At 41.1% G+C, this 21,176-nt stretch overlaps 2 protein-coding genes across 4 annotated transcripts in view; both read right to left on the bottom strand.

Moving 5' to 3' along the window:
* Window positions 1-1,795, bottom strand: part of BAIAP2L2 (BAR/IMD domain containing adaptor protein 2 like 2) — a 92,670-nt gene extending 90,875 nt beyond the window's left edge. For both annotated transcript variants that reach the window (XM_040407411.1, XM_040407412.1), the window contains exons 1-2: window positions 1,544-1,795; window positions 406-481 (exon numbers count right to left, since the gene is read on the bottom strand). In XM_040407411.1, coding sequence (XP_040263345.1) covers window positions 406-481; window positions 1,544-1,594 — 127 coding nt within the window. In that variant the 5' untranslated portion in view covers window positions 1,595-1,795. The remainder of the gene's footprint in view (window positions 1-405; window positions 482-1,543) is intronic.
* Window positions 1,796-7,636: 5,841 nt separating this feature from the next.
* The window catches only part of PLA2G6 (phospholipase A2 group VI), a 105,757-nt gene continuing 92,217 nt past the window's right edge, over window positions 7,637-21,176 (bottom strand). For both annotated transcript variants that reach the window (XM_040406867.1, XM_040406868.1), the window contains one exon: window positions 7,637-7,674. The gene's annotated coding sequence lies outside the window, so the exon portion shown is untranslated. The remainder of the gene's footprint in view (window positions 7,675-21,176) is intronic.

Genomic DNA, 21,176 nt, shown 5'->3' with positions numbered 1-21,176 from the left:
GTAGTGGGGTTAAATGGTGAAGATGAGGGGCTGCACTAAGCCAAATCAGTTTAGTAGACACAGTGGATCTACATCGTCTTCTGTAACACACACAGGACCTGTCAGACATGGTTCATACAGTTGATATGCTCAGCTTTAATGGATCTCCCATAACAGTCACAGCTACAGTGCCTCCACACAACACTGCCAGCCATAAGATTTCCCCATAACAGTGCCAGACACTGGCATTGTCTACCAACCTATCCAATACATGGCTAGCAGGACCCCTAGACTATAATACCAAGTCTACAGGCAACCAGAAGAATGCTAGATGAATGTTTACTCCGGTTACAATCCAAGAATATCAAATATGCAGCTTATGCCTGGACATCTTTCCATCAATTAGACAGTAATAGAGATACTCACCATTCAATGCTCGGAGGTAGTTATTACCTAGGTATACAAGGTTTTCCAGAGCTGGGTTGAATTGACCTAAAATTTTCTGCAAAAAAAAAAAGATGACACTGATATAATTTCTCTAGATTCTGTGATTCTTGTAGCATGTAGTTTCTTTACTTGCCAGTGAATACTAGACTACAGCAGCCATACATATTAGAACTGTGCAGCCAGACAATGTGCATGGTGGCCTCCCAACTCCCCTCCCATGGTTGAAATAAGGATTGGGCACATTGGATTTTAACTGCCCAATCCTTTTGTTTTCAGGAGCTTTCTCTCCTCTTCCCATCTACCTATGAATGCTTAGCTGAGATGAGCATGCATATGCATGGGAGGATTTGCAGAGATAGCTGAACGGGATGACAACTATCTCATATATTGCAACTAACAATAAAACTGTGCTACAAATAAAACATATACATCACACCTTGGTCTAAAAGTAATTGACTTCATCCTGTAACGTCCTTTCTCATCATAAAACAGAAAGTTGTTTTAAAACTTTACAAGTAGCGCCTATTTAGTCATTGACAATGCTCTTATATCAGGAAATTGCATGAGCAGCAGTGCATCTCCACGGGGGCTCACTGTTGCCTTGCAGGGGTTCCGGATTACAACCTGACCAAGGACAAAGTCAGCATGGAGTTTGTATGTTCTCCCTGTGTTTGTATGGGCTTCCTCTGGGTACTCCGGCTTTCTCTCCCTACTGATATCCCACTGATATCCCTCATCATATAAAGTCCAGGATGCCGAGAGTTCAAATTCCCTGTTGGTTCTGGATAATTTATGACTAATATGAAGTCTATGAAGCTGTAGATTCCAGCTTTCATTAAACATGATGTGTCAGGATGACAGGGATTTCTCAGTAACTTTCCTGATCAATTATCAGATCGTCCCCACTTGTGATGGGAGTGGGACCGATAACAAATAGATATTGGTGTGAATTGCACCGCTTTTTAGTTTAGCAAAACGCCTATGAATCCATCTTCTGATTACAGAACGGGAAAAGTTCATAGAATTCTTTTCCCCCACTTAAATATGATCATTTTGAATGAAGATATAAAGCAGAAGAGTGTGTCTATAAAGTATCAAAGGAGGTCCGTGATCTCACCTTATATGATGCAATTGTGGAGGTATAAATCGAATCCATTTCTTGAGTCATGGCTGCTCTCCTGGAGCCAGCAAATAGAAGAAGAAGGGTACTTTTGCCAGCGGAGTTTGGACGTTGACCATAGGTAGAGGGGAATAGAGGATGGTTTAATAATTCACCAGGTACAATGACACCTGATCATGCAGGTAACAGAACACCTGAGAGTTTAATAAGCGCTCTGGTAAGGAGTGCACTACTTGATAATCTAGGAGCAGCCGGCAGAGACACAGAGTCTGTTCCTCCCTCTGTAGGTGACGTGAAACCAGCTCCGGTCCCAGCACCTCTACTGACAGCAGAGGGGGAAACATAGGAGTCACTAAACCACTTTCATAGACATATACATAATTTTAACCCCTTAACACTCCATAATGACCATGATGTCACCCGGGATCCCAGACACAACTGTATGGGTAGAGATTCAGCACTTTTAATATACCGTATGCCTTGGTGTTTCCACTTTTGCATGTGTGACTTATTTTTATCTTTTTTTATTTTTTGTATGAATTAATAAAGCATATTTTTTTTTATTTTGTTGACTTCTGTCACTAATTTTTTGATAGTATGCCATGGATTTCCATACATTAAAGGGGTTGTCCGCTTTATTTATATTGATTACCTATCCTCAGGACACCCAGCACTACCACTGATCCACTGTTTGAAGGAGAAGGCCGCACTCGCACGAGCACGGCCTTCTCTTCATTGTTTACCTGCTCACTGTCGACATCACAGTGACGAGCAGGTGTAATTACAAGCCGTCCCATTGACTTCTATGGTACAGCTCGTTCCTATACACTTGAATACTACAGAACTGTCCCACTGAAGTAAATGGGATGGCTTATCTGTAATTACACCTGCTCACCCCTGCGATGTCGAGCAGGTAAACAGTGAAGAGAAGGCAGCACTCGTACGAGCGCAGCCTTTTCTTCAAACAGCTGATCGTTGAGGGTGTCGGGTGCTGGACCCCCACCAATCTGATATTGATGACTTATTCTGAGGATAGTTTATCAATATAAATAAAGCGAATAACCCCTTCAAGACACGTGTTGTAATGGCCATGATCCAAGAAATCTCCCATCCTGACCTTTTAACCCCTTTGAAGCCACTGTCAACTGCAATCACAGCATCTACAGTATGAAGCTTGATAGAGCAAGGAGTCCCCAATGATGATGCATTACCATGGCAAACGAAGGCCTCACAACGGCCTCCAGATCTGCCATAGGCATCAGCCTATGAGGCCATGCCAGAGGTGTGGCAGAATTGGTTGCCTGTTAGTATTAGGCCTCATCCACATTTCCATGTCATTTTGGAGTCTGTGAAAAAAAGTGTCTGTGTTTAATCTGTGAAGATGTTCTTGAAGGATCTGTGAGTGGTCCATGTGTCCATTTTTACTCTCCATGTGTCATCCATAATTCACGTATCCTGGATCAGTCTTCAGTGAAAAACAGACGCAACACGGATACCATCTGTGTTATGTCCATGATTATCACAGACCCATAGACTTCAATGGTCATGTTTGGTCTGCATCACTGAACAAAAACGTGCATGTCTCTGTGATTTTTTTTTACTGACCCATGCTCAGTAAAAAAAAATTACTGATGTGTGAATAGACACATTCAAATCAACAGGTACATGTGCTGAAAATGCGGACAGCACACATACGTGAAAAACAGAAATGTGGACGAGGCCTTAGACCTCTTGCACACGACCGTATGTATTACGGATGGCCCCTAATAGAACAAAAATTACGGATGGCCCCTAATAGAACAGTCCTTTCCTTGTCTGTTATGCGGACAATAATAGGACAAGTTCTATCTTTTAGCGGAACGGATATACGGAAATAGGCAACCGGAATGCACACGGAGTACATTCCGTTTTTTTTGCGGAACCATTGAAATGAATGGTTCCGCATATGGACCGCAAACGGAAACCGCAAAAACGGAACGGAAATAAAATACGTTCGTGTGAAAGAGGCCTTACACTGACATATTATAATCATTTTTAATGTTAACCCCTTCCCGACTGCAATCCGTTTATATACGTGAAATTTGCACATGCCCCGTGCAGCTACCACGTGTATAAACGTCAAGCCAACTCTTTAATCCAAGCGCTACAAAGCGCTTGGATTAAAGCTTCTGCCCCTGTCCTGCTGCTGTCACGGACAGCATACAGTTCAGTAATGCCGGCAAGGGACCAATCAGAGTGGCCCCTTGCCGGCAATCGATCCGATTGGTTAGTCTATGCAGACTAAGCAATCGGATCGCGGCAGTGAAAAAATGCCGGTTTCAGGCTCTGATCTGCGCAATGCAGATCAGAGCCGGAAATCAGGTAGTGTCCTCATGCCCCCCGATCTGTGCCCCCTTCCTGTGCGCCTCCAAGCCCCCCCTTGTCTCCGCCTGCCTCTGATGCAGTTTCCCCCGCTCAACTCCATATTCATGCAGCCTGCCCTGATGCGGTCCGCCCCCTCCCCGCCCCATACATTCCTCCTGCCCCCATTTGTGCTGCCTCCCTCAATGCTGGCCGTACCCCCCCCCCCCCCCGCCTTCCCGGCGCTGCCCCCTGCCTTTGCAAAAGTGTCCAGTGTTGCCACCTACAGGGCATCTGATAGTATTATACTTTGCAATGCAAGAGCAAAAAGTATAGTACAGCCATCAGCCCCACTGGATCTTCAAGATCCAAGAGGGACTTTATAAAAAAAAAATGAAAATTATAAAGTAAAAATAAATAAATAAATAAATAAAAATTAAAAAACTAAATTGCCTTTTCCTATAAAAAATGAAAAAAAATACACATATTAGGTATCACCGCGTCCGTAACGACCGTCTCTATAAATATATCACATGATAGACCCCGTCCGATAAACACCATAAAAAAATTAAATAAAAACTGTAAAAAAAGCCATTTTTGTCACCTTACATCACAAAAAGTGCAACACCAAGCGATCAAAAAGGTGTATATCAAACAAAATGGTACCAATAAAATCGTCACCTCATCCCGCAAAAAATGAGACAGTGCATAAGAAAATCGCTCAAAAAATAAAAAAAATATATAGTTCTTAGAACATTGAGACACTAAAACATATTTTTTTTATTTCAAATATGCTATTATTGTGTTAAAGTGAAATAAATAAAAAAAAGTGTACATATTAGGTATCGCCGCATCCGTAATAACCTGCTCTATAAAAATATCACATGACCTAACCCCTCAGGTGAACACAGTAAAAAAAAAAAAAAAAACAGTGCCAAAAAAGCCAAATTGTTTTGTCACCTTACATCACAAAAAGTGCAACAGCAAGCGATCAAAAAGGCCTATGACCCCCAAAATAGTAACAATCAAACCGTCACCTCATCGCGCAAAAAATGATACCCTGATTAAGACAATCGCCCAAAAAATAAAAAAGCTATGGCTCTCAGACTATGGAGACACTAAAACATCATTTTTTTGGTTTCAGAAATGCTACTATTGTGTAAAACTTAAAAAAATAAGAAAAAGTATACATATTAGGTATTGCCACGTCCGTAACTATCTGCTCTATAAAACTGTCACATGACCTAACCCCTCAGATAAACGCTGTAAAAATAAATAAATAAAAACTGTTCCAAAACAGCCAATTTTTTGGTCACCATGCCCCATAAAGTGTAATAATGAATGATTAAAAAATCCTATGTACCCAAAAATGGTACCAATAAAAACCTCAACTCTTTCTGCAAAAAACGAGCCCCTGCACAAGACGATCGGCAGAAAAATAAAAAACATATGGCGTTCAGAAAATGGACACACAAAAACATAATTTCTTTTTCAAAAATGCTTTATTATGTAAAACTGAAACAAACAAACAAACAAAGAAAGTAGACATATTTGATATCATTGCGTCCGTAACAACCTGCTCTATAAAAACAGCACATGATCTACCCTGTCAGATGAATCTTGTAAAAAAAAAATAAAAAAAAATCCCTTGCCTCACAAAAAACTTAATATAGAGCAATTAAAAATCATATATACCCCAAAATAGTACCAATAAAACTGGCACCTAATCCCCTAGTTTCCAAAATAGGGTCACTTTTTGGGAGTTTCTACTGTATGGGTGCATCAGGGGGGCTTTAAATGGGACATGGCATTTAAAACCAGTCCAGCAAAATCTGCCTTCCAAAAACCATACGGCGTTCCTTTCCTTCTGCGCCCTGCCGTGCGCCCTTACATCAGTTTACGACCACATGTGGGGTGTTTCTGTAAACCGAAGAATCAGGGTAATAAATATTGAGTTTTGTTTGGCTGTTAACCCTCAATGTGTTAAAGAAATTTTTTTTATAAAATGGAAAATCTGCCAAAAAAGTGGAATTTAGAAATTGTGAATTTTTCAACATTTTTGGTAAATTTTGGATTTTTTCATAAATAAAGGTGAAATATATTGACTCAAATTTATGACTATCATGAAGTACAATATGTCACGAGAAAACAATCTCAGAATGGCTTGGATAAATAAAAGTGTTCCAAAGCAATTACCACATAAAGTGAGGCATGTCAGATTTGTAAATTTTGACCTGGACACTGGGGCATCAATGACCCTTGGTCATGAAAGGGTTAAGTATGCCAAATCATTAAGTATAGTAGCAAATTATTACAGCTGCAAGTTCCCTAGTAAAAAGCAGGATGGTCCAGCTTCTGATAAAACGATATCCTTTATTCAATGCGGTAAAATACATACAAAACAAGACAGATGCAAAATCGACGCAGTGGCAGTCACCAATCTGTCCTCTATTATTCTATCACAGGCACTGATGGACTTATTGAAAAAGGGACTCTTTCCCACCTTCATGCCATTTTGATTTATATCACACGATTATAGATGTGAATAGGTTAGCTCGCAAGCCTTTTTTAAAAAGACATTTTTGAGGGGGGGCTCCCCGCATATTACAGCACATGGTGATGATATGAAGGTCCTGAATGCCCCATTGTGTCATTTTGATTTTCAGGAGTTAGCACACATTTTCCTTCTACAGGACATGCGATCAGAACGGGAAGTGGTAGAATTATGTAATTCTTCTGCCACATTTAAAACACATAATAAAGACTTTTACTCCATACAATCTAGGTGTCACGGCGTGGTGTGGTTAGTAAACTCCACACCGAACACAAAAGGGAAGGTAAAAGGTACTAGGCCTGGAAACTAGGGAAAGGTCACCACCTAGTGAATCCCTAAATTGAGCCCTGACTACTATCAATATGAACAGACCTCGATGGTAGGAATGTTCATACGCAGAAACCTAGAGCCCTATCTGACCCTAAAGGGCCCTGGAAATAGTGTCAGGACTAAAGATGACCTGTTCCTTCCCAGCTGATGGAAGAGGAGACTTCCTCAGGCCTAATACAAAAAGATAGGGGAATACAACAAACAAGAAATAGGGAAAAGACACTTAACTCCGAAGTACGCGGACGAGCAGGAACTCAGAGGAGAACCAAACACCAGCACTTCCACAACCAGAAAGGAGCTATCAACCGCATAGCATGATGGGTGAGACCAGACTAAATAGAGGAGTTGGAATGACCACTTAAGCTACACCTGAGACAAGAGGTGTGGTGAAAACCAGCAACAACACAGAAACAAGTAAAACCAAAGAGGCTGCCAGATCACATCACGTGCAGCCAGTCTCTTAGATCTTCTGACCCCTGTCATGGGAGAGACCATGACACTAGGTCGCCTGCACTTGACCGCTTTCAGGATCTTGTTGAAAGGGATCTGTGTGCACTCCATGAAAAAACAAAAATAAAAATTAATTCACCATTCAATCAGCAGAAACAATTTACATCGAGCAGTGATAAACTCGCACTATTTTGCAAGCAAGTTCAGTCTGCGATTGTGTTCAGTTGTTCAGTTTTTTTCCGCGCTGGTGCAATGCGTTTTTCATGTGCCTGATAAAAAATTGAAGGTTTACAAACAACATCTCTTAGCAACCATCAGTGAAAAACGCACTGCATCCGCACTTGCTTGTGGATACAATGCGTTTTTCACTGAAGCCCCATTCACTTCTATGGGGCCAGGGCTGCGTGAAAAACGCAGAATATAGAACATGCTGCGTTTTTCACGCAACGCAGAACTGATGCGTGAAAAAAAAATGCTCATGTACAAAGACCTATTGAAATGAATGGGTCAGGATTCAGTGTGGGTGCTATGCATTCACGTCATGCATTGCACCCGCGCGGAAAACTTGCTCGTGTGAAAGAGGCAATCTCACGTCAGAAGAATGCAATGCATTGAGAGACTTGGAGAGGAAAACTGATATAATAATTAAAGAAGCTGACAAAGGAGGAGCAGTGGCTATTTTGGATAGGTATATCTTATAAATCACAGGTTTTTAAAATGTTGGAGGATATAACAGTCTATACTCCTCTGAGAAGTAACCCCCTCCCCCTTTTTCAGCAGAAAGTTATGAAGATCTTGCAACAGGGCCTCCCAAGTGGTATTTTGAGTAAGGCCTCATGCACATGAACGTTGTTTTGGTCCGCATCCGAGCTGCAGTTTTTGCAGCTTGGATGCGGACCCATTCACTTCAATGGGGCTGCAAAAGATGCGGACAGCATTCCGTGTGCTGTCCGCATCCGTTGCTCCGTTCCTTGGTCCGCAAAAAAATATAACCTGTCCTATTCTTGTCTGTTTTGCGGACAAGAATAGGCCGGTATATTAATGGCTGTCCGTGCCGAACGCACATGGAAGCCATCTGTGTTTTGCAGATCTGCAATTTGCGGACCGCATAACACACAGCAGTCGTGTGCATGAGGCCTAAGAAAGAATTGGAATATATTTATGTGGAACATCCCATAATATCGATATTCCATTCACTGCCAAAGGTACATAAAGGAGAGTTTCCGCTCCCTATGATACCAATAGTGGCAGGAATAGGCTCATATTCAGAAAGGCTCTCAGAATGGGTGGACACTCTCCTTCAACCCTTGGTGCAGCTTATACCAGGCTTCCTTAACTCTTTCATGCGATCATCCGCCCGCCCCCTCTCTCAGGATAGCCGAGCAGTTTGCAGAGTGTCAGCACATTGCTGATACTCTGCTAGAAACGCCTGACATGCGTTTAACCCCTTCTATGCCACGGTCCGTAGGGACCGCTGTATGTAAAAGGTTAAAAGGGAGGGAGCTCCCTCCCTCTCCCATTGGAGGCTGCTGTGCCTTTTCAGCCCCCGATGGGAGAGGGAGGGTGCCCCCCTATCTCCCCATCACCCACTGCTCTGCTGTGGCAGTGAGTTATAGTTGCCATGGCAACCGGACGCCTTCACAGGCGTCCGGCTGTCCATGGTACTGATCAGAGGCTGTCCATGGTGCTGATTAGACTTCTGCTAAAGGCAGAAGTCTAATCAGACTTTGTAAAGTGAAAATACAGTACAGTACACTATATAGTGTACTGTACTGTATTATACAGACATCAGACCCACTGGATCTTCAAGAATCAAGTGGGTCTGGGTCTAAAAAAAGTGAAAAAAAAAAGTAAAAATCAAAAAACACATTTAGCACGGATTAAAAATGGAAAAAAAAAAAAAAAAAAAAATTCCCTACACATGTTTGATATCACCGTGTCCGTAACGACCTGATCTATAAAACGGTCATGTTACTTTACCCAAACGGTGAACGCCATAAAAATAAAAAACTATGATGAAATTGAAATTTTGCCCACCTTACTTCCCAAAAAAGGTAATAAAAGTGATCAAAAAAGTCGTATGTACGCCAAAATAGTACCAATCAAACAGTCACCTCATCCCGAAAAAAAGGGGCCCTACCTAAATATAATCGCCCAAAAACTGAAAAAACTATGGCTCTCAGAATATGGAGACACTAAAACATGATTTTTTTGTTTTTGTTTCAAAAATAAAATAATTGTGTAAAACTTCCATAAATAAAAAAAAGTATACATATTAAGTATCGCCGCGTCCATAATAACCTGCTCTATAAAAATATCACATGACCTAATACCTCAGGTGAATACTGTAAAAAAAACGGTGTAATAGCAAGCGATCAAAAAGTCATACGCACCCCAAAATAGTGCCAATCAAACCGTCATCTCATCCCGCAAAAATCATACCCTACCCAAGATATTCACCCAAAAACTGAAAAAACTATGGCTCTCAGACTATGGAGACACTAAAACATGAATTTATTTGTTTCATAAATGAAATCATTGTGTAAAACTTACATAAATAAAAAAAATGTATACATATTAGGTATCTCCGCGTCCGTGACAACTTGCTCTATAAAAATATTACATGATCTAACCTGTCAGATGAATATTGAAAAGAACAAAATATAAAAACTTTGCCAAAACAGCTATTTCTTGTTACCTTGCCTCACAAAAAGTGTAATATAGAGCAACCAAAAATCATATGTACCCTAAACTAGCACCAACAATACTGCCACCCTATCCCGTAGTTTCTAAAATGGGGTCACTTTTTTGGAGTTTCTACTCTAGGGGTGCATCAGGGGGGGTTCAAATGGGACATGGTGTCAAAAAAAACGGTCCAGCAAAATCTGCCTTCCAAAACCGTATGGCATTCCTTTCCTTCTGCACCCTACCATGTGCCTGTACAGCGGTTTATGACCACATATGGGGTGTTTCTGTAAACGACAGAATCAGAGCCATAAATATTGAGTTCTGTTTGGCTGTTAACCCTTGCTTTGCAACTGGGAAAAAATAGTTAAAATGGAAAATCTGCCAAAAAAGTGAAATTTTGAAATTGTATCTCTAGTTTCCATTAAATCTTGTGGAACACCTAAAGGGTTAACAAAGTTTGTAAAATCAGTTTTGAATACCTTGAGGGGTGTAGTTTCTTAGATGGGGTTACTTTTATGGAGTTTCTACTCTAGGGGTGCATCAGGGGGGCTTCAAATGGGACATGGTGTGAAAAAAAAAACAGTCCAGCAAAATCTGCCTTCCAAAAAAACATATGGCGCACCTTTCGCTCTACGCCCTACTGTGTGCCCGTACAGTAGTTTACGGCAACATATGGGGTGTTTCTGCAAACTACAGATTCGGGGCAATAAATATAGCATTTTGTTTGGCTGTTAACCCTTGCTTTGTTACTAGAAAAAATTGATTAAAATGGAAAATTTGACAAAAAATAGAAATTCTCAAATTTCATCTCCATTTGCCAATAACTCTTGTGCAACACCTAAAGGGTTAACAAAGTTAGTAAAATCTGTTTTGAATACCTTGAGGGGTGTAGTTTCTTAGATGGGGTCACTTTTATGGAGTTTCTACTCTAGGGGTGCATCAGGGGGCTTCAAATGGGACATGGTGTAAAAAAAAAAACTGTTCATTAAAATCTGCCTTCCAAAAAACATACGGCGCACCTTTCGCTCTACGCCCTACTGTGTGCCCGTACAGTAGTTTACGACCACATATGGGGTGTTTCTGTAAACGACAGAATCAGAGCCATAAATATTGAGTTCTGTTTGGCTGTTAACCCTTGCTTTGCAACTGGGAAAAAATAGTTAAAATGGAAAATCTGCCAAAAAAGTGAAATTTTGAAATTGTATCTCTAGTTTCCATTAAATCTTGTGGAACACCTAAAGGGTTAACAAAGTTTGTAAAATCAGTTTTGAATACCTTGAGGGGTGTAGTTTCTTAGATGGGGTTACTTTTATGGAGTTTCTACTCTAGGGGTGCATCAGGGGGGCTTCAAATGGGACATGGTGTGAAAAAAAAAAACAGTCCAGCAAAATCTGCCTTCCAAAAAAACATACGGCGCACCTTTCGCTCTACGCCCTACTGTGTGCCCGTACAGTAGTTTACGGCAACATATGGGGTGTTTCTGCAAACTACAGATTCGGGGCAATAAATATAGCATTTTGTTTGGCTGTTAACCCTTGCTTTGTTACTAGAAAAAATGGATTAAAATGGAAAATTTGACAAAAAATAGAAATTCTCAAATTTCATCTCCATTTGCCAATAACTCTTGTGCAACACCTAAAGGGTTAACAAAGTTAGTAAAATCTGTTTTGAATACCTTGAGGGGTGTAGTTTCTTAGATGGGGTCACTTTTATGGAGTTTCTACTCTAGGGGTGCATCAGGGGGCTTCAAATGGGACATGGTGTAAAAAAAAAACTGTTCATTAAAATCTGCCTTCCAAAAAACATACGGCGCACCTTTCGCTCTACGCCCTACTGTGTGCCCGTACAGTAGTTTACGACCACATATGGGGTGTTTCTGCAAACGACTGAATCGGGGCAATAAATATAGCATTTTGTTTGGCTGTTAACCCTTGCTTTGTTACTGGAAAAAATGGATTAAAAAATGGAAAATTTGCCCAAAAATTGAAATTCTCAAATTTTATCACCATTTGCCATTAACTCTTGTGGAACACCTAAAGGGTTAACAACGTTTGTAAAATCAGTTTTGAATACCTTGAGGGGTGTAGTTTCTAGAATGGGGTCATTTTTGGGTAGTTTCTATTATGTAAGCCTCACAAAGTGACTTCAGACCTGAACTGGTCCCTAAAAAGTGGATTTTTTAAAAAATGTCTGAAAAATTTCAAGATTTGCTTCTAAACTTCTAAGCCTTGTAACATCCCCCAAAAATAAAATATCATTCCCAAATTGATCCAAACATGAAGTAGACATATGGGGAATGTAAAGTAATAACTATTTTTGTAGGTATTACTATGTATTATAGAAGTAGAGAAATTGAAACTTGGAAATTTGCAATTTTTTACAAATTTTGGGTAAATTTGGTATTTTTTTTAACTTCATTTTACCAGTGTCAATATGTGACGAAAAAACAATCTCAGAATGGCCTGGATAAGTCAAAGTGTTTTAAAGCTATCACCACTTAAAGTGACACTGGTCAGATTTGCAAAAAATGGCCTGGTCCTTAAGGTGAAATATGGCTGTGTCCATAAAACTGACAAAAATTAATTATTGCAATGGGTTCCCTATTTTGGGACGATCGTTTTCATATATAACATGTATAGGTTGGAGAGAATGGGGCGACTATAATGACTGTTTCTAAGGACTCTTTCACACTTGCGTTGTCCGGATCCGGCGTGCACTCCATTTGCCGGAGGTGCCCGCCGGATCCGTAACAACGCAAGTGAACTGAAAGCATTTGAAGACGGATCCGTCATCAAAATGCGTTCAGTGTTACTATGGCAGCCAGGACGCTATTAAAGTCCTGGCTGCCATAGTAGTAGTGGGGAGCGGGGGAGCAGTATACTTACAGTCTGTGTGGCTCCCGGGGTGCTCCAGAATGACGTCAGAGTGCCCCATGCGCATGGATGACGTGATCCATGCGACACGTCATCCATGCGCGTGGGGCGCCCTGACGTCACTCTGAAGCGCCCCGGGAGCCGCACGGACGGTAAGTATACTGCTCCCCCGGACCCCACTACACTTTACCATGGCAACCAGGACTTTAGCGTCCTGGAAGCCATGGTAACCATTCAGAAAAAGCTAAACGTCGGATCCGGTAATGCGCCGAAACGACGTTTAGCTTAAGGCCGGATCCGGATTAATGCCTTTCAATGGGCATTAATTCCTGATCCGGCCTTGCGGCAAGTGTTCAGGATTTTTGGCCGGAGCAAAAAGCGCAGCATGCTGCGGTATTTTCTCCGGCCAAAAAACGTTCCGTTCCGGAACTGAAGGCATCCTGATGCATCCTGAACGGATTTATCTCCATTCAGAATGCATGGGGATAATCCTGATCAGGATTCTTCTGGCATAGAGCCCTGACGACGGAACTCTATGCCGGAACCCAACAACACAAGTGTGAAAGAGCCCTTAGCGACTGCATTTTAAAATTTTTTTACTTTTTTTATTTATTTATTTTTACTTATATTTTAAATTCTTTTTGGCACATAATATGTCCCCAGGAGGTCATTAAAAGACCTCTGGAGAACACAAACTTTTTTTTCCCACTGTTTCCACTGTAACTGGGGCATCCACAGGGGGCATTACACACAGGCAGAGCTGATCCTGCAACTCTGCTCCTGCTCCAGACCCCCCCCCCCCGGCAGTCATGTAGCTGCCGGGACTAACAGAGGAAGCCGCACTGCTGCTTCCTGCTCCCTCCACGATGTGCTCAGGTATCGCTCTCCTGCAGGCACAGGAGAAGAAAGAAGCGGTAATGATCCTCTCCTCTCTTCTCCTTTGGGTCCCTGCTTTGTCTGTCAGCCGGGACCCGACCTGCTCCTGCTAGATTGCAGGAACAGGAGCTTTAATCCCAGCTAGCTGCACGGGACATGTGCAGATAGCACATACACTCACCTAAAATGCCAGCAGAATGCTTGGATGTATAGGGAGAGGTATAAGCAGTAGAAAGAGTGAAGTGCTTATGCCGCTGTACAGAACACTGGTGAGACCTCACTTGGAGTATTGTGCGCAGTACTGGAGGCCATATCTCCAGAAGGATATAGATACTCTAGAGAGAGTTCAGAGAAGAGCTACTAAACTAGTACATGGATTGCAGGATAAAACTTACCAGGAAAGGTTAAAGGACCTTAATATGTATAGCTTGGAAGAAAGAAGAGACAGAGGGGATATGATAGAAACTTTTAAATACATAAAGGGAATCAACTCGGTAAAGGAGGAGAGCATATTTAAAAAAAGAAAAACTACCACAAGAGGACACAGTTTTAAATTAGAGGGGCAAAGGTTTAAAAGTAATATAAGGAAGTATTACTTTACTGAGAGAGTAGTGGATGCATGGAATAGCCTTCCTGCAGAAGTGGTAGCTGCAAATACAGTGAAGGAGTTTAAGCATGCATGGGATAGGCATAAGGCTATCCTTCATATAAGATAGGGCCAGGGACTATTCATAGGATTCAGATATATTGGGCAGACTAGATGGTTCTTATCTGCCGACACATTCTATGTTTCTAAAGAATTATTAGGAACACCTGTTCTATTTCTCATTAATGCAATTATCTAGTCAACCAATCACATGGCAGTTGCTTCAATGCATTTAGGGGGGTGCTCCTGGTCAAGACAATCTCCTGAACTCCAAACTGAATGTCAGAATGGGAAAGAAAGGTGATTTAAGCAATTTTGAGTGTGGCATGGTTGTTGGTGCCATACGGGCCGGTCTGAGTATTTCACAATCTGCTCAGTTACTGGGATTTCCACGCACAACCATTTCTAGGATTTACAAAGAATGGTGTGAAAAGGGAAAAACATCCAGTATGCGGCAGTCCTGTGGGCAAAAATGCCTTGTGGATGCTAGAGGTCAGAGGAGAATGGGCCGACTGATTTAAGCTGATAGAAGAGTAACGTTGACTGAAATAACCACTCGTTACAACCGAGGTATGCAGCAAAGCATTTGTGAAGCCACAACACGCACAACCTTGAGGCGGATGGGCTACAACAGCAGAAGACCCCACCGGGTACCACTCATCTCCACTACAAATAGGAAAAAGAGGCTACAATTTGCACGAGCTCACCAAAATTGGACTGTTGAAGACTGGAAAAATGTTGCCTGGTCTGATGAGTCTCGATTTCTGTTGAGACATTCAAATGGTAGAGTCCGAATTTGGCGTAAACAGAATGAGAACATGTATCCATCCTTTGATGGCTACTTCCAGCAGGATAATGCACCATGTCACAAAGCTCGAATCATTTCAAATTGGTTTCTTGAACATGACAATGAGTTCACTGTACTAAAATGGCCCCAACAGTCACCAGATCTCAACCCAATAGAGCATCTTTGGGATGTGGTGGAACGGGAGCTTCGTGCCCTGGATGTGCATCTCTCAAATCTCTATCAACTGCAAGATGCTATCCTATCAATATGGGCCAACATTTCTAAAGAATGCTATCAGCACCTTGTTGAATCAATGCCACGTAGAATTAAGGCAGTTCTGAAGGCAAAAGGGGGTCCAACACCGTATTAGTATGGTGTTCCTAATAATTCTTTAGGTGAGTGTATATAGCCGTATGGCAGTCGGGAAGGGGTTAAGGATATTCATACAGTTTTGCAATCCTTTCATAATTTTGCATGATGTGATGCTTTTACATGGATTACATCTGATGTGGCTTCATCATATATATACGAACATTCCTCATAATTTGACAAATACTGCCCTTAAATGTTTTTTGTGAAGTTGCAAGATTTCATCTGTATTTCAGTAGATTTTTTAATGAAACACAATTTTTTTTATGTTTGATTGCAGTTATTTTCTCCAGTGCTTCTATGGGGGCAAAATATTCGCCCTCCATAGCAAACATCTTTATGGCATGGTGGGAGAGCAAATTTTTGTTTGATATTAATATTCCTTTCTTTCATAACATAAGGTGGTATGGATGTTATATCGATGACCTGCTCTTTGTATGGTGAGGTGATATGGCGGACATACCACTTTGTAGAGATTATCTTAATTGCAACTTGGTTTCATTGAACACCATGATCCATTTTCTATTGCATTTTTGGATCTGCGTTTATATGTAGATGGTACAAAAACAAAAGGTTTCCTCTGTTACTTACAGAAAAGAAACCGCGGGGAACACCACATTGCTAGCAACTTCATGTCATCCTACACATGTAACGAAAAATATACCAAAAGGAGAAATGGTGAGAGCACAACGCAATTGCTCCACCAACGAATCATTTGCTGAAGAGGCTGCTGCTATCAGCTCTAGGTTACACTCCAGGCTATACACTGCACAATCTATTGGGGAAGCCAGACAATGGGTGTTCACATTAGATAGAAATAGGTTCTCCAGAAAATACTAGTCTATCACCAAAAGAAATACCCAAGAAAAAATTGAATCAGTTACTTTTACCACCAGTTATAGCGAGAAATACACTGACACTTGTAAACTATGATGCCGAGTGGAGTAAAGTGATTTCAGCAGGCATCAGATGTGCTGCGCGCAGGGCCCCTACTTTGGGTCAACCAGTGTGGCTTTCGTATCAGGGTAGCTATAAATGCGGCCACCGAAAATGCACATACTGTGAACATATGTCTGTTAGTCAGACAGTCACGTCCACAGTGAATTGCAGAAGTCACAACATAAAACAATATATTAACTGCAAAACTGAGTTTGCGGTTTACTTAATTACATGTGTTGAATGCTCTATGCAATATATAGGATGTACCACCAAACAGAATAAAACCAGAATACGGAGACATTTATCTGACATACCTCACTATCAAACACACAATGTTTCTTCTGCCACTTTGCCATTGTACATAGGGGTAACACAAAAAGTTTTAGAGTTCAGGGTGTGGAGAGGGTCACGCTCCCAGTTAGGGGGGGGGTGACCATAGAAGCAAACTACTTAGTAGAGAGGCATATTGGATGTTCAAACTTGGTAGCTGCTTCCCCACAGGTATGAACAAAAAACATGACTTGATTTTACAGTATCAATGAATTTGGAACGTTGTTTTTTTTTTCCTGCACATGTTGGACTTGTCATTCCATGTTTTGTGATTTGCCCACACCTGATTATCATGTGATTGATTGGAGAAAGTGTATTTATATGGGAGAGTCACAGGTGGCATTTTATATCATGAGTAAGGATCGTTAACTTGAGACCTGAAACGCGTCGATTTTGCATCTGTCTTGTTTTGTATGGATTTTACCGCATGGAATAAAGGATATCGTTTTATCAGAGGCTGGACTCTTCTACTTTTTACACAGTTTATATTGGCTTTGTCCTGGCCACATCCGTGCCTCTGATATGATACGCAGGTGAGCGCTGCAATTTGATTTTCTATATCAAATACCCTAGTAGGACTTACTAAAAAACAAAAGGAAAATAAAGTTTCGAATTTCATTTTTCATGAATAAATACAATTTAAAATGAGTAAAAAGAAAAATACACATAGACACTGCAGAAAACTACAGAGTGAAGGTAATGTACTATTTATAAAGCATATAAAAATTATTCATTAAATGATATGTACCAATATAAACTACAACTCATCCTGCAAAAAACAAGCTGGTACCCATAAAGCACAAACACATGAAAAAAACCCTATAGATATAGCCTAGACCTAGAGACTTTGCTCTCTGCACTTCGATCAGGGTCAGGCAGTATCAGATACTAGGACATGACAATCTGTTTCTTACAAAGCTAGATCCAGCCCTGTACCTCACATGGTTCCAGAGATCTCCCCATTCATTGCTCTACTAGATTTATATCAAACTGACAGCTCAAAAGGAGTGTCCTTTCTGCTGCAGCTCAGGGGGCGTGTCCATGGTCTCCCTATCACAACTCACGAGGCAGATGAAGGATGAAACTGAGCATGTGCGGCCATCTCAGTGAGCAGGACAAAGAAATAAGGAAAAGAACAAACAGCAGGTGACGCTATACAGATACATTTTATTTAATAACTCAGTGCTATGCTAAATGTTTAATTACATGCAATTACAAAAGTATTCAGATCCAGGAGCTGGTTTTAAGACTGTAGAATATTGTTTTGTGGGACGACCCCTCTAAGGAAAGCTTACGGTTTCTATATAATTTAATTGCATATCTGTCATTTTGTTGTTTAATAACTTATTGCAACATCAATGTATTAATATTATTTTGTTCACATAGATGTAATCTATCTTTATATTATGCTAGTATCACTGGTTTAGACACTGAACTAGTGTATCCACGGTGACAACTATCAATGAACCTTTATTGGTAGATCTAAAATGTAATCATTTGTTGATCTGTTGATTCACAACATGACGAGCATAACACGATAAAAACATTCCGTAATATGGCAGACTCATGTCAAAAATGGATAAGAATTGATAAGGCTGTACTGCTTCCCTGAATCCACCCCAACAGGCCTTATTTTTGCCCGAATACATGGTTGAGTGATCACTGTGACAAGGGCAGTCCTTCATATGCTCTGATATTTCTACCTAGGGAGCTGGGTAATAGGTGATAAAGTTATAAAAAACACAGTTAAAGGGGTTTGCTGAGTTAACAATATTGAAGATCTTCAATATCCGATTGGCGAGGGTCTGACACTCTGCACCAACACCAATCAGCTGTTTTTTGGGCAGCCACTGGTGCCAGAAACAGTTCAGTGGGTGGAAGGCTCTGTCCAAGGTGTAGTATCCAGCAGGGGCATACTGCAAGCTCTGTTCCCATTCCCGTGAATGGAAGCTAAGCTGCACTCCCCAGGAACTACACAAAAATAAATTATGCTTACAGGTGAGACAGGGACACTTATGTTATCCCCACAAACTGGCTAACATTAGGGATGAGCAAATCGACTTCGGATGAAACACCTGAAGTCGATTCGCATCAATACTGTACGGAGCGAGCACTCCATACAGTATTAGAATGCATTGGCTCCGATGAGCCAAAGTTATTACTTAGCCAAGTCTCGCGAGACTTCGCATAATAACTTCAGAAATTTATTTATACAGTAAAAAAAACATTTCCTGAACTCGGGTTCGGTTCCAAGTGTATTGGCTCATCGGAGCCAATACATTCTAATACTGTACGGAGCGCTAGCTAGCTAGTTTTATGCAAATCAACTTGGGATGTTTTATCCGAAGTCAATTCGCTCATCCCTAGCTAACATCATTGAGACAGGAAAATCCGCAAGAACATAAAAATTTGAGGGATTATTGGCACAATTTTTTGTGTATCACTTAAGGGTATGGATGAGTAAACATCTAATATGTATGCCTTTTTAAAATGCATTTAGCAATTTCACCATTATTTTTTACGATGTTGACCTTGATGAAATACATTTATTCCATAGGTTGTTAAAAGTACAGGGAGGCCAATTAAGTATGCAGAGACTTAAATAAGTCTATTCCATATGAATTAACAATTCTGAAAAATTTACTTTTATGACTAAGGCCGAATGCACACGGCCGTGTTCCGCGGCTGAGAGTGTATTACTGTAGTGCAGCAGCGTCATAGCAACCAATGACGGCGTGCACTCCTGCTCTGAACAGGAATCCAGCCCGGCATACCATGGACCGCTCTCGGCCGCGGAACATGGCCGTGTGCATTCGGCCTAAGTCGTGTCATTCCGCTATTATTCCTGCTAAGTTAAAGTGAAGATTTTTCGAAAATTATTACTGAAAATGAAGCCATAACAATAGCTACAGTCTGTGTGGGAATACATAGGAACGTAGAGGGAGATTTCTGAAACTGGTGTAAAGTAGAACTGGCTTAGTTACCCATAGCAACCAATCAGATTCTATCTTTCATTTTCCAAAGGAGATGTGAAAAATGAAAGGTGGAATCTGATTGGTTGCTATGGGCAACTAAGCCAGTTCTACTTTACACCAGTTAGATAAATCTCCCCCATAAAACATATTCTAAAGTAGTGAGGTAGCGATCCTTTCCTAAGAAAAGGTAAAGGGACTTACCACCTGGAATAAAAATAAATTAAATCCGCATTTCACAGAGTGCGATGCTGACAGAGCCTCTTGAAAATCTTGGAAAACCCCTTTAACTTTAGCAAAAGAAAGTTTTTTTCAATATACTCCTATATAAGTTGGAAATAATCACTTTCCCACTCGGGGATGAAAAATGGGAACAGAAGACAGCAGTCCGTGTATTTTTGATATACATTTTTACTCTGGTACACAATTGAATAAGACAAAAAACAAAACCATTGAATATGTTTCAGTGCATGTTGAAAAAAAGAGCAGCAATAATCCTGTATTAGAATACAGTACTTTCACACTAGCGGCAGCCTTCTCCGGCGGGGGAACAGCCTGCCGGATCCGTGAAGATTATAATGTATTATCTATGAATTTTCTATAGACAAAAATGCAGTATTTCTTCATGATCATTTTCAAGTGCAAAGTCAGGCTACTTTCACACTAGCATTCGGGTGTCCGCTTGTGAGCTCCGTTTGAAGGGTCTCACAAGCGGCCCCGAACGCATCTGTCCAGCCATAATGCATTCTGAGTGGACGCGGATCCGCTCAGAATGCATCAGTCTGGCAGCGTTCAGCCTCCGCTCCGCTCAGCAAGCGGATCCGTCCAGACTTACAATGTAAGTCAATGGGGACGGATCCATTTGAAGTTGACACAGTATGGCTCAATTTTCAAACGGATCCGTCCCCCTGTGACTTTTAATGTAAAGTCTGGACGGATCCGTCTGAAGCTACTTTTACACTTAGAATTTTTTCTACAATATAATGCAGACGGATCCGTTCTGAACGGATCCCAAGTCTGCATTATATGAGTGGATCCGTCTGGGCAGACATCAGACGGACCTGCTCTGAACAGTAGTGTGAAAGTAGCCTCACCTGTACACGAATCCAAATGAACATATAACCTAAAATCGCACTTCTCCGGCATCATATCAGTATCAGAATTGCAGGCCCTTGGCAGGAACTGATTTACTGCAATAATATACACTCAGAACTGCGGTAAGTGTCAAACTCCAAAGTGACACCTCTACAAAGTGTTTACATGGCTTGTGGTCCAAAGACAGACTATTGGCTACTGTGATTAGTAGCTTGCAGTCTGTTGCCAAATGCACACTGCAATGTTACGGAGAGTGTGTGTATGAGGCCTCTTTCACACCAACGATACGGGTTGGCTTTGGATGCGTTCAGGTGCATTCAGTGAAACCATTTTGCAAGCAAGTTCAGTCGGTTTTTTTTGTGATTGCGTTGTTTTTTCCGC

Source organism: Bufo bufo, chromosome 9, assembly GCF_905171765.1.
Source record: "Bufo bufo chromosome 9, aBufBuf1.1, whole genome shotgun sequence".
NCBI lineage: Eukaryota > Metazoa > Chordata > Amphibia > Anura > Bufonidae > Bufo > Bufo bufo.
The sequence above is the reverse complement of the archived record's forward strand: the minus strand, read 5'-3'. Positions and strand labels throughout refer to the sequence as shown.